This window comes from Mugil cephalus, chromosome 15 (assembly GCF_022458985.1).
Source record: "Mugil cephalus isolate CIBA_MC_2020 chromosome 15, CIBA_Mcephalus_1.1, whole genome shotgun sequence".
NCBI classification, from domain to species: domain Eukaryota; kingdom Metazoa; phylum Chordata; class Actinopteri; order Mugiliformes; family Mugilidae; genus Mugil; species Mugil cephalus.
The window spans coordinates 1,226,279-1,244,842 of NC_061784.1; the positions used below are offsets into that span (position 1 = coordinate 1,226,279).

Genomic DNA, 18,564 nt, shown 5'->3' on the forward strand with positions numbered 1-18,564 from the left:
GTGCCCTCGTCTGAGAATCCGTTTCGAGAGAAGAAATTATTCTGTGTAATTCTATAACTGTGCAACATCTAGACACTGTAGTTGTTTTAGTGTGGAATTCAGGGACAGTTTTGACTTGACTTCTTGTTTTACATTTTAATTTGAATAGCTGTTTGGCATGGCAATAAAGGTTTATTGTAAGTGAGTGCAAAGTTCATTGGAACAGGAAGGCAGTGCTGTCTTTCCTTGTGCACACAGCTTATATATTAACCATAGAGCATATCTAAGTTCTCATTATATCTTTTAAGGTCCAAAGTTTTCATTCGCAATGAATTGATTGATCCATTATATTTTGTTTCAGAATCCTTTCAGACTATCAAATTAACAAGAAAATGGCAGTGATGGTAGGGAAGCAGCTATGGTTGTATGTTATTGAATTCCCCAGAGCAAGTGCACGATACCAACACTACTACACAACAACAGCACGCTTACAGCAGCAAAACCTCCAAACCCTTAAAGGGGCAGTGTACCACTTGTACAAAAACTGTTTTAAGTTTGCTGTTCACACACTTTCCCTCATATTAACGAATTCATAATACATTGCTGTGGAACATGTTGAAATACAGGTTTTTTGAAGTTGTTTTGAAATAGATCCCTGAATAAAAATCTTGGTCAACAGTCATGTATTGTTTTTCTGCCCGTCTGTCTCCAAGGAGGATGTGCCTGAAACCAATGCAAATAATGGGTGGGGCTATGTGATCTTCAGTGTTTAGAGGTGCAGGCGACAGGTGTGCACAGTTTACACCGACCGGAGAGCTCTCTCTGATAGTTTCCAGGATTAGTCCCAGATAGCCACTGGAATTTTCAACAAAAATTAAGGTATGTACAGTTTTACACCACTAAAGGCCTTTATTTATTTTATTTATTTACATTTAGTATCTGTTGAGGGATATGCATGCAACAGTTTAGCGATTCTTCTCATGGATGACATTAGCAGTCTGGAAATAGTATTTGTATTCACTCATTGTGAAAAATTCAAACACTAAAAAAGCATGTGAAAATGTGTGAGAACGTATGAAATGTGAAAGGAAGGTTAGGTTGCGTCAAGTAGAACAAGACAAGTCAAGAAAAACTTGTCTGACTGAACATGCAGCTCTTTAACACGCCCGCGCCTCATGGTGACCAACCTTGTCAGTTAGTCCGAGGGCAGCAAAAAGAAGGTATGGCTTCAACCCAGTTGGTCACAGTAACAAAAATACATCTATAGAAAAATGGATCTACTTATACATTTCAGATACATAAGTGAGGGCCTGGTGAAAGCATCATTGTTGCCGCTGTTTTGTTTTTTCACCCTCACTTCCCCTAGTACATTAGTTTCTCAAATAGCCATGGTAATTTGAATATGAATTTTGCAAGACAAATGTGTGACTGAACCGTCAGCATTGAAGAGACAGCTGCCATGATCATATAAAACATTCAGTGTTTTCCTTTCACTATATTTATGAACTGGTTATATTACTGTGCTGTGATATTTCATTTAAAAATAACCTTTATATGAAGATATCTGACGTCTTTCTCATTGTCGGTTGCTCCCTTTTAGTCCTTTGACTCTTGATTCCTCGTTATCATTACACAACTCAAAAGATCATAAAATAAAGCTAAGACCGTGCACTTTAACCTCAAGTCCTTTCCCACGCACATAAACAAGGCAGCAGAGATAAAATACTGTACAATGTGTGTGTGTTGCCTATACAATAGAGAGCATGTTCAGACGGCGTTTTTTTCCCGGTGGGGTCGTGTGTGTTTGAGTTCTACATTTAGATACAGTGTTGCCGTTGTAAGTGGAAGTCACCATCTTTAGAAATGCAACAGTTACATAGTGTCATTATTGTTTCAATGTTCGGCTTGGAAACATATGCTTTTTTTTAAATACTATTCTGCCCCCGCTACCACAACTGGGCGCATAGACAACAGGTGATGTGGAAGCGGGAACAGAATAGTGTGTGTAAAAAATTTCTAACACGTACTTCTTGTGTTTTCAGGTCTGAAGATGGCTAATTTTGGAGGACATGCCATTCCTGGTTCCTTCTTCTTGATTTATGGCTTTTGGCTAGTAGTGAAATATGTTTTAAAGCACTACTGGAGGACCAGTCAGCCTAAACGACAAAAGAGGATGCCGCCTTTCTTTAATAAGATGAACTACTCTGAAGGGGGGCTGAAAATCTTTGCTTCATTTGTCGGTCAGTTTTCTTTTAGATTCGCCTTCATCACTTAAACGTGTTCACATCTCGTCTCACGAGTTTGCCGTTGTCCTGCCACAGGTATTATGGTTGAGCAGTTTGTGGTAGATGGGCCACACGCCCACCTCTACGACCATGAGAGCAATTCATGGGTCAAGCTGATGAACTGGCAGCACGGCACCATGTACCTGTTCTTTGGGATTTCTGGAATAGCACTGGTCACCACCACAAAACTGAAGATGGAGCGAGCAGGTGTTGACCGCCTTGCTCTCTCCATAGCTCTCTTTGTTGAAGGTATGGATTTAAATATTTCCCCTGGTAGACAACACTTTCCCCTCTAGCTTGTATTTAAACAGGTGTTCTCCCATTATCCTCCAGGGTTTTTGTTCTATTACCATGTGCACCATCGGCCCCCACTGGATGCTCACATCCACACCCTGCTGCTAGTGGCCGTGTTCTGTGGATCAGCCAGCATCATGTTGGAGATATTTATAAAAGACAACGTTGTTTTGGAGCTGCTCGGGGCATGCATGTTCATCCTGCAGGGCACGTGGTTTTACCAGGTGATCTACAAAACACAATGCCAAGAATGTTTAATGCGATAGATGGGATGTGCTGAACATGGTCTGGATGTCCACCTGCTGTACTGGGATGGATCTGTTAGCCACTTAAAATTTAGTCTCTCCCAAGGAAGTTTCACACCTTATGAGTTTCTGGTTGTAAACAGGTCGTTAGAGAACCCTACAAAGAAGAAACTACCCTGTTATATATATAGAATAAAATCCTGTTACTCGGGTGAGTGCTGGCTGAATAACAGGCTGTGTGAGTTTCAAGTGAGCACCACCTACAGAGGTTGTAAAATAAAAACCTAAACTCCTACAGGACATCACTTGCATGGGTGGTAAAACATTTCCATGAAACTTTAAACAAGCTCAGCAGCTTAATTGGAGATTGATAACAGGCTGTATTACTTAACATCTTGCCTCTTCATCACATACTCTTGTCGTTTCAGATTGGATTTGTACTTTACCCCTTAAGTGGACCACAGTGGGACCTGGAGGAGCACAACAACATCATGTTCATCACAATGTGCTACTGCTGGCATCTAGCTGTGGCCATACTCTTAGTCACTTGCACTTCCGCTCTGGTTTGGCTGTAAGTATCTCCATATTTTACTCATACAAGCTTTAGAACTAAAATCAGTGGTTAAGTAACTTCCTTTATTTTATTGATAGATAAAATTAAAAAACAAATACTTATACTTTATACGTTATCATTTCCTTTACATTTAACCCTGTATATGCTCTATCACTATGAGACATTTATTCATTTCATGGGGCACACACAAGTCTTAGGGCAGCACCTGGGAAGAATTCTAAGTGAAGGCTTCAAGGGCAGGCTGACGATAGCATGTTAACCCCTACTGGAATGCTTTAGTAATATGAGCGGGCCTGCATTGATATAAATAAAGACAACTTACTATGAACTGAACATACCAGTCCCTTTTATCAGTTTCATTTTGAGATGACTAAGGGGGAGGTTTCCACAGTGAACATTGTTTTGTTTACATTCAGCATTTATTGCCAAAATACACCATCTACATGTGAGCACAGGCTTACCTCTCAATACTTGGAACAAGAGCCTAAAATGTTTGAGCACTTTAGGGATATTTGTTAAGCTTTCATCTTTCTTCCTCTTTTGCATTTCTGATCCAAATCCCAAAAATATTTATGCAATCAACACATTTTTGCATCTTTATGTATGTGATAGGAAAAAATTGGATGCAACATTGTGACATGATTTGAAATTTGACATTTTTGAATTTTTTTTCCCTCAGTACATTTTGGATATTTGTCTTGTCTTTGTCTACTCAAAAAGCTGTGTAACCTTTAAGTACATCCTCTTTTTAACCATAAGCCTTTCTGTCTCATTCCAATAGGACTGTGGCACGATACCCAGGAAAGGGACGGGACATTGAGATTGGAATGCGAATTACATCCCCTGACCTAAGCTCTCAAAAAGGTTTGCTTGAGGAGTCAGATGAAGAGTGAAGGCATGTTTATGGTGTTGAAATCTCACAGGAATTTGATTTCCGTTTCTATGTTGATAAAGAAACTACTGCCTGTGTGTGAGACCAAAACTGCACCTTTGTACAGTACTGCTCTAGATTTGTTTATAAAAAAAAAGCTTACAAATATAGATCTATTTGTGTGTGTTTCGTTATGATCGTATGCTAGTGTATTTTACAAACACATACGTCTAAATTATGACCAAAAGTGTATTATGTATTATGCGAGTGTATGGCCTGTCGAATGAAGTACACCTTGCACATCTTGTAAAAGAACAAATAATATATTAAGTCATAACACTGAAATAATTCAGTCCGTCTCACTGCACATACAGAAACATATGAAAATAGATGTGACAAAGAGGACAAAGTAACTAGTCTTATAAAGTCTATCAGTCACGGAAGGAACATGTACTTCATGTCTGTAGAATTGTCATGGAATCACTGCACCTCTTTGATTATATTTATGATGCATTTGGCCATAACAATGTGGACAATAAAATTTTGTTAAGGACTAATGACAATTTTCTTCATGGTGTGTGATATTAAGTTTGAAAGAATTAAGTTTCTGGCTTTTGTGGATATTATCCATCTTCTAAGAGTATAAGGGCATAACTGATGAAATTAGGATGCAAACAAACTGCAACAGTGAAGTACTGAAGCTTGTATAATGCACTGAACCAACGATCTACAGCTGGCTGACAAGATCAGATCACTGCGGTGGAGCAGGTGGAGGTTCAGGTGGGCATTTGGGTGAAGGAGCTGTAGTGACTACAACTGTTGAAACTGATTTTGGGGAGCCTGTTGCCATGTGCTGCTGGAGCTGCTGCGTCTGAACAGTCTGGATCCGGACCTGAAGGTTGACCAAAAAGCAGCAAATGAGTTAACACTTATTTACAGGTTAAAACTCATATGAAGCTATAAAGTTATAATCTTTCGTAGATCTTAATAGCCATTATAGACTGCAGATCAAAAAAACAAACCAAAAAAACTTAATTATGATTTCAAAGATATAGACTTGTTTAATACATTATTACTTTATTGACATGTACCTGTGTGGCCTGTCCTTGCTGCTGAAGCTGTTGGAACTGTTGCGCTGTAACAAAGCTGACAGGTTTGTTTCCTGCTATCAGTTTGGTGCCAGCAGGCATAGTGGTCAGAATGATGTTCCTGCCCAGGCTGCTGATACTGCTCAGAAAAGGACAGGAACAATTCAGTTAGAAAAAAAAATCAATAAAGTTCTATAAACTGAAGTGCCAAAAGTGATAATTTTGCCACTATATCATGGAAATATTAGATTTTACCTGTCTTTGGCAGATGACAGACCTGCCAAAGACGCCAAAGACAGGTAAAATATTTCCAATAAAATTCATTCAATATAAGTGCAGACTTACTTTGTATTTAGACTTCCTTTTACTATTGGCGTTGTCACAACGCTCTTGCTCTTCAGTGGTTGGTTGAGGACAGAGAGGGGCACAGTGATCCGTGCAGGTAACTTCCCCTAAAAAAAAACAAAAAAGGTCATTTCTGAGTCTTGTGACTTGCAGAACATCAGACGAGATGGTTGCTGACAGGGATCAATAAATGTATCAAAGCAATTGGTTAAATAACTGTTATTCAAAGTTCACATACACCTCTAACAGTATCAAGTATGAATGTCTGTGAACATAGACTTTAGTAAAAGAAAGTAAGAAGCTGCATTCTTTTCTGATGAGCTCTGGCAGAAACTATGCAGATCAGTAAGTTAAATATCAAGAGAGACATTTGGCAGGAAACATCTAGTGATTGAGTCCCTGTTCAACAGACTGAATTCAACTACCTAAATACGCGTAGCCAGCTGGCATCCAACTGCAACTATTTCTTAAACGTATATCCAGAAAATGGGTTAGTCCAACATTAATAGTCAAAAACCTCAAGTGTCAATTTCTGGTAACTTTAAACTGATTTTCTTACAATATGTACAGACTATTCAGTGAATAATTCTCTTACTGTTTGTGTAGTAACAACTGTAGCGGGGACCTGCCGCACAGTAGCTGTTGCTGTTCCTAGTGATAATGGTGAACCTGAGACACCAGGAGCCACTGCAATCCCCTTGGCACCAGCCACAACACTGGCAGCCATGGTCACTACATTTGCACATGTAGATGCTGTGAGTGTTTTGTTGCCAGCAGTGGTTGTCACTGTGATGGTCTGACCCTGCTTCTGTGGAATGACGCCAAGGCCTGGCATTATCCGAATGGTGGCACCACTCTTGTCAGGAGAGCTGATGGTAGAGAAGGTCCTGGGTTTTTGGTCAGCCATAGTGACAGCCAAAGTGGGCATCAAGCGAATAGCTGTGTCTCCTGCAGCCTTTAACAAGGTGGAGGTAACGGGTCCTGCTTTAGTGGTCTGTACTTCTCCTGTGCACGATGTAGCACTGGAGACAGAGGAAGTTGAATGATGGGGTGGCGTCACATGGAGAGTGGCTGATATGCTCTTGCTGCCTGTGGTGGCAGTGCCCAAAAAGTCAGAGGAGAGTTTCACAGTTGCAACAGGCGATTTGGCGAGAGTTGCCATCATGTCTGGTGTGATCCGCAGCACTGTCTGGCCTTTAGCATCTGTGGTAATGGAAGATGGAGGAAGACGTAGGACATCTTTACCCTGGATGCGTAGGTTTGTAGCAGTTATTGGAATTCCTGCTCCTCCTGGAGTCTTTATTCCCAGCTGCCCTGTGATAGACACCTGTAAAGAAAACATAGGACACACAAAGTGATATATTATGTGATGAATAACGTGGTAAAATGCCTTTGTTACTTAAGGATATGGATTTTTTTTCTGCTACAGTCCATGACTGATAGGACTAGTGGAAATAGCCCTACTAGCAGTCAATCTTAATGACCAAATATCAAAATGCTTCACCTGTTTGATGTTTGGACTGGCAACTCCTTGCAGCAAAGCTGGAGAAGGAGGGTTGTTAGCCGGACTACCAGGTGATCCAGTTTGAGGTTTGGCTACAGTTACAGCTGACACAGACAGTGTGGTTGGAGCCTGAACTGGACTACTAGCAGACTGAGTCCTTAGAGGCACAGAAACCACTGCCTGATATAGAAAACAAACAAAGAAAAATAAATGAACAGTTGCAATATACAAGACAAACAAGAATATAAGTTGTGTGCTTTAATGACTACCTGTGAAATGCCTTTGGCTGCCACTGACACTGGCATCCTGATCTGGTGAGGGGTCTGATGGACCAGTGTGGCCTGCTGACTTCCTGCTGAAGAACTGAGACCCGGCTGAGCAGAAACAACCCGAACCTGAGGGAGGGAGCCAGTCGTAAGCTGACTCACTATTCGAGCCGCGTGTTGGGAGGTAACTGGCTGTGATGCTGGTGGACAAGCCTGACTGGTGGGTAAGATGGTTCCCAGCTGGGGCAATGGTGGAGGTGACACAAGAAGAACGCTGAGTGAGAGGGAAAACAAGTAAACAAGAGTCAATTTCAAATTGCATGAACAAAGGCACAAATGTATGTATTTTACAAAAGAAAAAAGAAAAAAAATAGAATAGAATAGAAAAACCTTTATTTGTCCGTCAGTGGGGAAAATGTAGTTTGCAACAGCATACATAGTGCAGAATAGTAACAAGAACAAAGAGTGGATCTTATATTACACTGACCTGGGATTGGTTTTGATTGTATCTTGTACTCCAGTCTTTGTTGGTGTGGTGGCTGCGCAAGGTAGGGGTGACTTTGGGGTTCCAGGTGTGTTTGGGGTGGGTGTTGTAGGGGTTGGTGACATAGGATTAGAAACTGTATCCTGTCCTGAGTCCAGACATCCAGGGGTTTTGCTACCTCCATCTTTACATCCAGACTTCTAACATTAATAAACAATACAATTTGATTTTCAGACGCAATACACACACTTTTCCAAGTGGCAAGTGTTTTATAAATAATAAAACAGCGTAATAGTAGCGAAGTGTAATTTATGGTGCTGTCCCCCCACCAGTTACAAAGAAATCTTGTATTATACACTGTACTTATTTATTATTTCTACTCTCAGTCCGCTTTATGGAGCAGTTGTTATGGGTTTCACCCTCTTTCTATAGCGCCAAATAACAAAGATGAAACTTATCAGAAGAGTTGCCACTTGAACATGCATCAAAATGATATTAATTACCTAAAACAAGAAACTATCAACAAAAAATTGTTATCGTGTATTTTAGTTTGGCCCAAGTCTCACCCACTAACATGAAGGAGATGGAGCTTATGATCTATACTGCAGCCAGACACTGAGGGTGGGGGGTGCTCTTTGCTCACTTTACCCGTGTGCTGGTGCCACGTATTGTTTATGTAATTACGCCACTGAAACACTAAGTGTCAACTGGCTAGGTGTGTTGAGTTTTACTCTGTACCTCACACAATGGGGAGTGGGACTGAGCGGCTCACGTTGAATTTGAATTAAGTCAATTTGGATCAACAGCTAGTTTCACTAAAATAAATGCAGAACAGAACATAGTGAAAACATCTGGGCAGACGGTGTGTATAAGTCTGAACAAGGGGAACTTTCTGTGCTTGTCCAACTGCAAGTAGGGTGTGGGGTCCGATGTGCTGCAGTACTATAAATTATGCTTAAAGTGCAGACAGTGGACTCACAGGCTTAGATGCTGGTTTAGGTTTCTGTTGCAGAGCTTTTCTTGCTTTTGCAGCTGCAGCTTGAGCCTGATGGATCCTCTCTGGATGGAACGAAGAAAGAAAACGGTTTTGATGGTGATCAACAAATTTAGATTTTTAAGTATGGATATTAAAACTGCAAGTAATTACTATGTGTGTAGCTGAAATAAGATGTAAAATTGGCTTAATATGACAGAAATATAGTCAGCAGACAAATCACCCCATATTTGCAGACTTCCCTCAAGACTGAGAGATATCAAAATAAGGGAACAGCTAAATCCTGCAAAGTGTTTTTGTTCTTTTTAAATCAAGCCCATTGTTGCTTACCAAACTCCTCTTGACTACGATGGCGGTGAAGGTAAATCCACAGCTTGCGGCCAATGTCATATTTCACACAGGGGTCTTTCTCATAGTGAAGTCTGTCCAGAGCCCCACTGACAACAGTGTTGACCTAAATAAAAGACAAAGCTTCTTATTCACAGGTAATGTCACCATAATGCAACAGCCTAAGTCTGCATCTGACTCTGCGATAGTGGTAAAATAAGGTGCACATTTCAGCTTCATTCAAGAGTGCTATCCCAGTAAAAATATTTATACCTGTGGGCTGTTGAGATGCCACTCTTTTGTAATTACGGCACTAAAGCACTAGTCGGAATCTCAACACCTGTGATGAGATTTCTCAACGTACTTCACACTGAACAGGACATTAAAGTCAATAAATGTCAATAAATGAATGACCATTAACTGGATCACTACTTTTACTTTTAAACAGTGTTGAAGGCAGAAGGAGGGGGGATTATCTGTGGTCTGGGCACTAAGACACATGAACAAGGAAATGCATTTTGGACTAATAGTAGCTGCTGTACTGTGTTGATGCGACAGGTAGTGACATTTCTTGGGAGATGCACGTCAGGCTACAGCGTATATTACGGTGCTACCATATACTTATGGCACAACTAGCACCAGCACAGAAGTAAACCAGCACCTGGAAACTGGCTTAAATTTATAAAACTAAATCTTTTATAATACTGTCAGTTAGGTAAAAAAAAAAAAAAAAAAAAGCTAAACTACCAAAGCAAGTTGTTTGAATAAAAAAGACAAAACAAAACAAAACCAAAAAAAATGAAAACTATCATACCTGCGCACTTGTGACCTCTGGAGCGAGAAATTGTGAGTCTTTCAACAGCTCGCAGATCTCTGCCCTTGTTCCTTCACCATTGGGTAACCTGGCTGCTGCATCCCGCACTAGAAAAAAGAAGAGTAGGAATCCAACTTGTGTTAGTAGTTTTCACACACATACAAAGCTGGGTCCCAACTAAAGAGTCAAGAGTAAGACAGATGACTGCTAACCCAGAGAGAGAATTGTGACATATGGTGGACGGTCTGAGCGGAGCAGTGTGTGCTCCCTGGCTTTGTTGAGAGACATCTCCTTATCAAACACCCCTTTAACAGGCCCCACCACGGATTCAAAGCCGTGCATCCTGAAGGTGAAAGCTTTGTGTGGCTGGTTGTATCGTTGCTGCTCCTGGTACACAAAACAAAAATAATGTCTGTTTAGAGAGTCAGGCAAAGAAGGCAACTGTTACAAATAACCCATCAGCAAAAACTAACCTGGACTTGAAACACTTGTCTTTCATCTCCAGTGCTGGGCCGCACCACATAATCAGTCGAACTGCATGAAAAAACACATTACACCACTCAATAACAACACTGATATAGCAACTGATATTATTTTTGTCAATGTACACTACAGGTCAAAAGTTTGGACACACCTTCTCATTGAATTGAATGAGAATGTGTGTCCAAATTTGATGCGGTAGCGTACAAGTAATGGTACCTTGACTTTCTAAAGTGGAAATTAAGAAATTATCCAAGTCTAAAAAGCAATGCAACTGCAATTGTGAATCACTGTGTCTTACAGTCTTGGCGTGGGAGTCATCTCTAACATGTCTTCATTTTCTGTCTGTTGAAGACAAAAGAAAAAAGTGCCAAATATTAAATAGCACATAGCGTAGCAAAGTACAAACTGTACAGTCAGTGGAGAAATGGTTTTTGTTTCATAATAATTGCACTACCTTGACAATAAAATCTTTGGAGTCCAGCCACAGCTGACAGAGTGCACTGAGATCCTTCTCTGTGTCCTGAGTGGGACCTAAAGGAAATCATCTGTATGATCACAACCATCCAGAGCACCAAGCGCTATCAGTCAGCTGAACCCTCTTACCAATCCACCTCCACTGCTGAGATTCATCGACAAATTCCACAAATGGAGAAAACCCACTGGGGAGTGCCATCATTCCATCTGATTAACAAAAATACAGAGTGAGGGGAAAAAGATATTCATCATATATAAACATTGAGTGGAGAAAAAAATCTTTCAGTGTGCATGACCAGTGCTACTTACCTTTAGTCTCTCCTGCAAGAAACTGCAGTCCTTGAAGAACCAAGTCTGACCAACATGAGGCAGATGTAAACCACACATTGAGGGAACTGGCTGGAGAAGACTGCCACATTTGAACTTTCTCCTCCAACTGTGGGATCAAAATGGCAGTGTTACAATGTTTAGCCAGAAATATTATCATAGTGTGAGACTCTGAGCACATACCATTGAGGTACTGGCAAGATTTTCTGCCCTCAAGATGTTTTCCAACAGGCTGAAGAAACTGACAGCTATTTCCTCAACTGTAACCGGGCTGCTCTGACACTCCTCCACAACTCTGCAATAACAACAATGTTTATTTACATTAGAGAATGGAAGACTCACTGAATATACAGTATCAAAACTACTCTGCAAATATTCTTGACACCAGCGTTGCGCTAGACTCACTCCTCCTTGATGTTGGTTAGTGGAGTAGAAGGCTTGTCTGGGAGGGAGTTGATGATATTCATAGGTGGAGCCGATGTGTCATCTGAAGGTCCAAGACATTCAACGGGATCCTCAGATTCCATTTTTATTGTCCTCAATTTCTTCTTCCTCCTTTCATCTCTTATCTTCTTCTTAGGCAAAGTCAGATCAAACAACGCTGGGAGATAAAAAGAAAATTATCAGCTGAGGGTAAAATGAATAAAAGCACAGTTTTGACTTAAATTTTAACTCACGCATTGTCCCCTTACGGCCAATATTTGCTCTTGAAAGAATATCTCCAAGGTGAATGTCAGAAGTTATCAAGTCTGGATGGTCCTGAGGAAATAAATTATCACTAATACACTGTTCATGAAAAGACAAAATATTATTTTTTTTAATTTCCAATTAGAACTTACAGGCTGTCGCTTCCGCTTCTCGCGATGGTTAAGCAGCATGATTTTCAAATCTCGCTCACCTAATTCTATTTTCTCTGTTAAAAAATGAAACATTATACTCCTTGTACCCAAACATTACAGCAGCATCCCATAGCTATAGCATAAATTACAGACCTGTAGTCTTCATGTCTTGGGTGGAGAGGCTAGGAAGAACTCTGAGGGAGACTGTTGGAGATGAGGGGGACTGAGGTGCAGGAGTCCATAATGATATGTCTGCAATAATTTGCAACAAAAAGAAATCATAACTTTAAACTATGCGGTATGAAATTCAGGTTTCTGATTAATGTCTGAATCAATCTTTCAATCAATCTAAGCTTTTGGTTTTCAACTACTAGTTGTTACAACTCTCTAAATGAGCTTGTGTACTTACTAATCAAAGAAACAGACTAACCATCATCATCAGATGAAGCATTGCTGTCTCCACATTCAAGTTTGACCTCTTTCAGTATATGGCTCAGTCGTCTTCTCACTCTTGGCTCTCGCATTTCTGCATGAGTCTTGGCTGATAGCCTTCTTTTTGGTGGAAAGTAAGGACCATTGTGAACTGCAAAGTCCAGCAGTTCCTACAACAAGAAAATATATTAAGACCTATAATGATAAGAAGATATATGCCTCGCACTTCCAACCATAAATACCTTTCTGGAGACAAGGATCTGCTTTAGTAGTCTGTGGTAGTACTGCTGAAGGGTGTACAGCTGTCGTTTCTTCTGGGACTTGGCACACAACTGCCGGTACTTGACCACCTCAGGATTGAAGTAACCATCTGGGTTGCGAAAATGATAGTCATGATGTGAAAGTGCTTCAAAAATTGATTCAGCATGATACAGTTATGTGTTAATGGGCAAAGCACCTCTGAATAGTTTCTGTGCAAGATGAAGGGGATTTCCAAAGTTAAAATTTCTGTTGCTGAACAGGTCATTGACGGTGCTATCCTGCTCCACAACATTGTTGTCAGGAAACTGTGGCAAAAACTGGCGAAGGTGGTGCCTCTGGGAATCTGACAGTACTTCACTCCAGGTGCTTTCACTCATCACAGAGAAGAAAATGTCGGGCTGTTGGGGGAAAAAGCAGCATAAAGTACAGCATGAGCTGCAGAGTCTTAACTTGTAAATGATCGAAAATACACAAATTCATTACTGAGCTTCCGACAACTCACGTCCTCAAGTAGGTCCTCCGGAAGGTTCACTCTGGAGTTCCCCAGCATGCATTCTTCTGTAATTTGTCCACCGTTTTCCTCCTTTGGATCAAGGGGATCTGTAAGGATGTGTGCGAGCGCATCCATTCTTCTTCTCTTTGCCCACCTTTCGGGTATTTGACACAGAGAAACGCATGAGATGAGACTTTATTTATCCACAAGGGAAACTGCTTGGTCACAAGGTCTACCTCCTTGCAACGTTATTTATGAAGAGCTTGGCAGTTCTGTACGAGCGAGCGACCAGCGTTAGCAAGCCTATGTCAAAACGTTAGCCACTCTGTACAGAAAGGTAACGCTCCGTCGTGAGCTGAAGTAACGAGCTAAAGCTAATCTAGCGGCAACCTCTTTTCGAATGCAACGGGTAGCTTGGCCACCAGACAAGGTTAATAATGTGGCACAGGTATAATGTCTGACTTTCTGGCTCAAATGTAAGTGCAGACATACTATTCTGTACAGGATATTGGAGAGCGAGCATTCGGCAACCTAGTGCACACGGCTGTAAATCGTGCTTACCTTTCACTGCTCTGTGTTTTGAAATAAGAGGAACTGTTTCAGCTACGGTCAGTTTTCTTCTTCTACCGGAAACTAATCAGTGGATGCCGCTCGCCTCCAGTGCTTTGCTGCCGCCACCAGGAAATGAGTAAGTATAACGTACATGTATCAAAATTACAATTTACGAAGTCCATAATTGTGTTTATTTCAACGTCTGTTTTTTTTACGTACCATGTGTATTATCTATCGTAAAAATAATTGTCTGCTTAATTTTTTTTTTCATTTTATTTTGTTTCTTATCAAGTGGTGTCTGCTAACAGCTAGCTAACACTGCTTAGCTGTGAAGGTAGTTAACTGCTTCTCAGTTATTCAAGTCATGATATATCCAAAAATGTTAAAGAAGGACAACTGAACTTGTAAAGTTTCTTGAAGACATGTTGCCACTCATCCAAGTTTCTTCAGTTCTAAAGGACTGGTGGGAAGTTGAGGTTTAAGTAGGAACAACTGTGGGTGTAGCCCATCAGAACCTAGTGCCTGTTAATGACTGATATTCTTCATGACTGGTGTCTGCTTATGGCTACATGCTTACCTGTCACTGGAGGAGACTGTTTGTCCCTGTTCTCTTCCTCCAATGAATGGTGCTTTAATGGCCCATTATCAGCAAGAGTCTCCGGTCTCCTGAGCAAAACTTCTTGGGGACAGAGACTGTATCTGTACCTCCCCTGTTTACAGAAGTTTGATATAGATGGTTTCCTTCATTCCTCTTTCAAGCCATCTTTCTTCTCTGACTAAAATGTGGACATTGTTGTTTTTTCAAAGGGATGTCCCTTGTCCTTCAGGTGCAGGTGGACTGCTGAGTCATTTCCTTATGAGCTGGCTCTCCTGTAGTAAGACATGCATTTGTGGATGGGTTGTTTTCTTGTGGGTACGGTCTGCACTCGCTGCTGTAAAGTTCCCATGACCCCCTGCTTGTGTTCCAGGGGGTGGTGGGAAGAAAATAAAAGATACTGGTCAGTGTGTTTTTTTTATACACTCCATTGTTGAAGCTTGAACAAGTGAACTTGATATTGCTCTCCACTGCATTGATGTACCGTGTGATGTTCCACATGTTCAGTGTGTTTTAATTTTTAACGTCATCTGCACATATCTGTACCAGTGGGGATACACTTGAGGTAACATCATAGGATACAGTGGTTCCCCATGGATCCAGTTGGTTGTTCCTGACCTTGTTGATGAAATCCCAACAGTTTTTAGTGTGGTGAGGAGTGTTGTCAACCAGCAAAGACAGGAAGGTTGCGATGTGCTTGCTGTTGTTCTACGTGACAGAGTTTATGCGGCTGCTGATAAGTCTGAGTGCGGCTCTTTCCTTGTGTATTTTGGGGAATCCATAAATACATGGAGTGGCTTCTCCAGGGTGCAACTGTTAGTGAAGCTGTCTGTCAGTTTAATTTCTCCTTTTCCAATATTTGTAGGTAGTTTACTTTTAAATGCTTCTTTTGGGGGAGGAGTGGACCATAAACTCATCCCCATAAATCCACATGCTTGAGCAAGTACCTTTTACCTCTCAAGAGCGCTACAGCACTCTCTTACATTGATGTGCCAATTTATCATCCCTTGCCATAAGGTATAAATAAAAGTTAACAAAATAAGAAAACTAAGCCTTAATTGAAATCCAGTATTTTGCGTTATTTATAATGTAACAGCAGTGGAAAAGCAATCATTGAGAAATGAACACATGGACACTTGCTCCACCTCTCCATGATGCTGTAATGAACAGCTGTAAAGAACAGTCAATCCCTTGGCCTCATAACACAGTCTGGGAGAGACAGGAGACACACATTGCCCTTCAGAAAGTGCCACCCAGCTTACTCCGCCTTATGTGGTGGACATACAGGCACCAGGAGTCACACCACTGTGAAACAAACAGTTTCCCATTTACCTCAAGGTTTTAGTTTCAAACCCTTGGGAGGATGGCAGAAGGCGCGGATGGAGAGGAAGAGATTCAGTTCCTGCGTACTGTAAGTGATGCTGTTTACATCTTCTCAGAAAGTTTGCAACTGTGAGTAAAAGTATTCAGTCTATGATGGAAAGTAACAGGTCTTTGCTAAAACAGTAGTTTGTAATAGACAAACATTTAACGTGTGTGATAACGTTCTTTACTTAGACTGAGCACAGATTGACAAGGACAGCTGGATGGTTTTGACAGCATTGTTACCTATTTATATCCCAAAAGTGACTTGGTATACAACTGCTTTGTCACATAGAAGAAATATAATTAATTTAATTAGAGCTATGTCTTATGCATTTACTTGTGTGGACAGTATTTACTTTCCGTCCTGTTAAAGTATTCTGTATAAAAGCAGGTGCATGCATATTTTTTGTAGCTTGTATTTGGGTCAACAAAACAAGACTTTGCATCTACCCATTGATACACTAACACAATGTTTGTAATTTGTTAGTTTTTTTCTTGAAGATTAAGTACTCAGCCTGTAGATTTATTTTATTTTATGCTTGCTGGCTATTTGTCTAATAAATAATTAGACATGTCCATCAGCAAATTTAGAAATGGCATTTAAAGAGTGTTGAAACTATAATTGCTAGATTTGTGATTACTGTATTATTTAATATGAACTAACTAATGGAGAATACATGACTTGTTCTTATCAAACGACACTTATGTCAGCAAATCCTTACCCCAAATTCAGTATGTGAAAAACTGAATGAATTCACACGTCTTGATTGTATTTTACTATTTTCAGTACGTTCAGTACAAGTTTAGTTTTAATTGGATATATTATACATTATAAAATACTCTGTTTAAATCAGTTTATTTTTACTGCCATACTCAGATTTCCTTTTTAGATCTCTGCACCTGCCTGCAGAAGGGCATTGTGGCCTTGCTGACCAACTGCTGTAATGTTACACTCTTTATTTGGATCATCAGTGTTGATGCTGCTGCACATGTTCTCTTGAGTGCAGTGTCACTTAAGTTTTTCTTAACTGAGGTAACTATGTTCCTGATGATAACAGAAAGCAGACATTGATTATCTATAGACTGCAATATGAGTATCACTTGAACCATATGTCTTTATAACCAGGTGATTAAACTTGTGTAATCCTGGAGTGGAGAATGATCAGAAACACACTGAAAGTTAAATGTGTTTCTTCTTTAGGTATTTATTTTTTTTAGCACATTTTTTGATTTGACATTGTAACTGTGCTTGAAACATGACATTAAGTAAAATATGTTAACGACGTGTTGTAAAGTTGCTGTCACTCTGTTGTCGTTCACCCTGAACTCAGCTGAGTTCTATATTTACTGTGTGAGGATTAACAGGTTCAAAGCTTGGCCCATTTCAGCACCTGCTTTCTTCAGTCCGCGTGGGGACTTCACTGCTAATGTAATAATGTTTCCTATCTAATGCTATGTTCAGAACTTTATCATAAGCTTTATGTTTTTTTTCTTATATCACTGACGTTTCAAATATAACTAGACAAGTTCATTCACCCAACTCTGTCACTGACTGGTGCAGGGGTTGATTGAGACATACTAGTTGTTGCTGTGATTTTGCAGCCAATGTGTGTGCTCTGAGTTAGCTGAGTGTTCTATTAAAGCCGCAGTATTATCAAATTCCTGTACTGTGTTACTTACACAGCTCTTATATCTGACAGAAGAAACAGAAGCTGTGCAGAAGCTGCAGTTTCAGACAGCTATGGCAGCTTGGGTTCAGTTAAAGCCAAAGCAATAACCAGCCACATGCAGGCAGAGTATCAGCCTCTGACTGTGTCTTTGCTCACCCGTTTGAAATGAGTAATGAGTAATAAATGCATCATGTAAAGTGGCACATCATCTCTGGTTTCTCAAGTATCTGTAGAGCATTTTCTTAGCTACGAGTGTTGTAATTGAGTTATAACTGAACTGGATCAACTGTTACGAAGAAGAATGCTGTGAGTTTAATAGTTGTACTGAAAGAAACACTTCAGTGTTTCTGTAGGATTGTCAGTGTATTAAGACTGTTACACACACAATCAGTTTGCAGTGTCAGGCCGTCTGTGTGTGTCTGTGGCCCTTATTTTTCCTGTATATTCCTGACCACTGGCACAAGTCACACACCAGCTCCGCAGCAAGGCACATAAGGATCAACACATTTTACATCTTTATTTAATCTGAACATTCAAATATGTCAATTTTCACATCAACATGATCATCTAGACTGAATAGACTGTAGCTGCAACTGAGCAGCATGATACATCAAAGACCAGCCGCTGTGTGTTGCTCTTTCTGGCTTCCTGGTCTCCCAGCTCATAGTAACTGGTTTTGAATGACGTGTACAGACGACTGCCACCTGTTCACATGAAGAGTTATTACCTTTCCTGCAGGACCAGCACATATGTGCCAGGTGGCCGATGGCCATTGTCTTTGCGTTGTGTTCAAGTGCAACTTTTTTGGCCCAGACACATACATTGTGAGGCTTTCAATGTCACAGTCGGACATTCCTGCTGGTAGTTTTTTTGGTGTGAGTTTGTTGTGTATGTTTATAGTGTGCTGAATTATCATCCTCAATTACAGATTCTGAATTTTTGCTTCCAGGCAGGTCATGGGCACAGTGTGCAGTGTGCTTTGTGACTTTACACTCATTTTAAA

At 40.5% G+C, this 18,564-nt stretch overlaps 3 protein-coding genes across 13 annotated transcripts in view; 2 read left to right on the forward strand and 1 right to left on the reverse strand.

Moving 5' to 3' along the window:
* The first annotated feature begins 746 nt into the window (after positions 1–746).
* tmem45b (transmembrane protein 45B) lies at positions 747–4,811 on the forward strand. Its single transcript, XM_047607224.1, has 6 exons — positions 747–858; positions 2,022–2,219; positions 2,301–2,513; positions 2,598–2,782; positions 3,232–3,374; positions 4,159–4,811. Exons 2-6 carry the CDS (start codon positions 2,030–2,032, stop codon positions 4,268–4,270), a joined length of 843 nt encoding a protein of 280 aa, XP_047463180.1. The 5' UTR covers positions 747–858; positions 2,022–2,029; the 3' UTR covers positions 4,271–4,811.
* On the reverse strand, positions 4,556–14,035 carry nfrkb (nuclear factor related to kappaB binding protein). 2 transcript variants are annotated; one of them, XM_047607223.1, is made up of 26 exons: positions 13,941–14,035; positions 13,389–13,533; positions 13,083–13,284; positions 12,868–12,995; positions 12,624–12,795; positions 12,347–12,445; positions 12,194–12,267; positions 12,047–12,113; positions 11,760–11,955; positions 11,538–11,649; positions 11,337–11,463; positions 11,157–11,234; positions 11,008–11,084; positions 10,852–10,895; positions 10,544–10,604; positions 10,283–10,457; positions 10,071–10,177; positions 9,260–9,383; positions 8,915–8,994; positions 7,939–8,135; positions 7,455–7,725; positions 7,186–7,365; positions 6,277–7,008; positions 5,682–5,788; positions 5,340–5,475; positions 4,556–5,140 (listed from the first exon to the last, which is right to left on the reverse strand). In XM_047607223.1, the coding sequence occupies exons 2-26, from the start codon at positions 13,512–13,514 to the stop codon at positions 5,000–5,002; spliced, it is 3,813 nt and encodes a 1,270-aa protein (XP_047463179.1). In that variant the 5' UTR covers positions 13,515–13,533; positions 13,941–14,035; the 3' UTR covers positions 4,556–4,999. The 2 variants fall into 2 exon arrangements, with proteins under 2 accessions (XP_047463179.1, XP_047463178.1); XM_047607222.1 differs by having other exon boundaries at positions 12,032–12,113.
* Positions 14,036–15,752: 1,717 nt separating this feature from the next.
* Positions 15,753–18,564, forward strand: part of LOC125021093 (ryanodine receptor 1-like) — a 46,981-nt gene continuing 44,169 nt past the window's right edge. For all 10 annotated transcript variants that reach the window (XM_047606933.1, XM_047606934.1, XM_047606937.1 and 7 more), the window contains exon 1: positions 15,753–15,937. In XM_047606933.1, the coding sequence (XP_047462889.1) occupies positions 15,890–15,937 (48 nt within the window). In that variant the 5' untranslated portion in view covers positions 15,753–15,889. The remainder of the gene's footprint in view (positions 15,938–18,564) is intronic.

Excerpts from the sequence above, each read along its gene's own strand:
- tmem45b (XM_047607224.1), top strand. The coding sequence starts at position 2,030 with ATGGCTAATTTTGGAGGACATGCCATTCCTGGTTCCTTCTTCTTGATT. Across the intron at positions 2,783-3,231 it reads AGGGCACGTGGTTTTACCAG|ATTGGATTTGTACTTTACCC; the intron begins GTGATCTACAAA and ends TTGTCGTTTCAG. Across the intron at positions 3,375-4,158 it reads ACTTCCGCTCTGGTTTGGCT|GACTGTGGCACGATACCCAG; the intron begins GTAAGTATCTCC and ends TCATTCCAATAG.
- nfrkb (XM_047607222.1), bottom strand. The coding sequence starts at position 13,514 with ATGGATGCGCTCGCACACATCCTTACAGATCCCCTTGATCCAAAGGAG. Across the intron at positions 12,446-12,623 it reads TGCTTCATCTGATGATGATG|ACATATCATTATGGACTCCT; the intron begins GTTAGTCTGTTT and ends AAATTATTGCAG. Across the intron at positions 8,136-8,914 it reads CTAAACCAGCATCTAAGCCT|AAGTCTGGATGTAAAGATGG; the intron begins GTGAGTCCACTG and ends TATTAATGTTAG.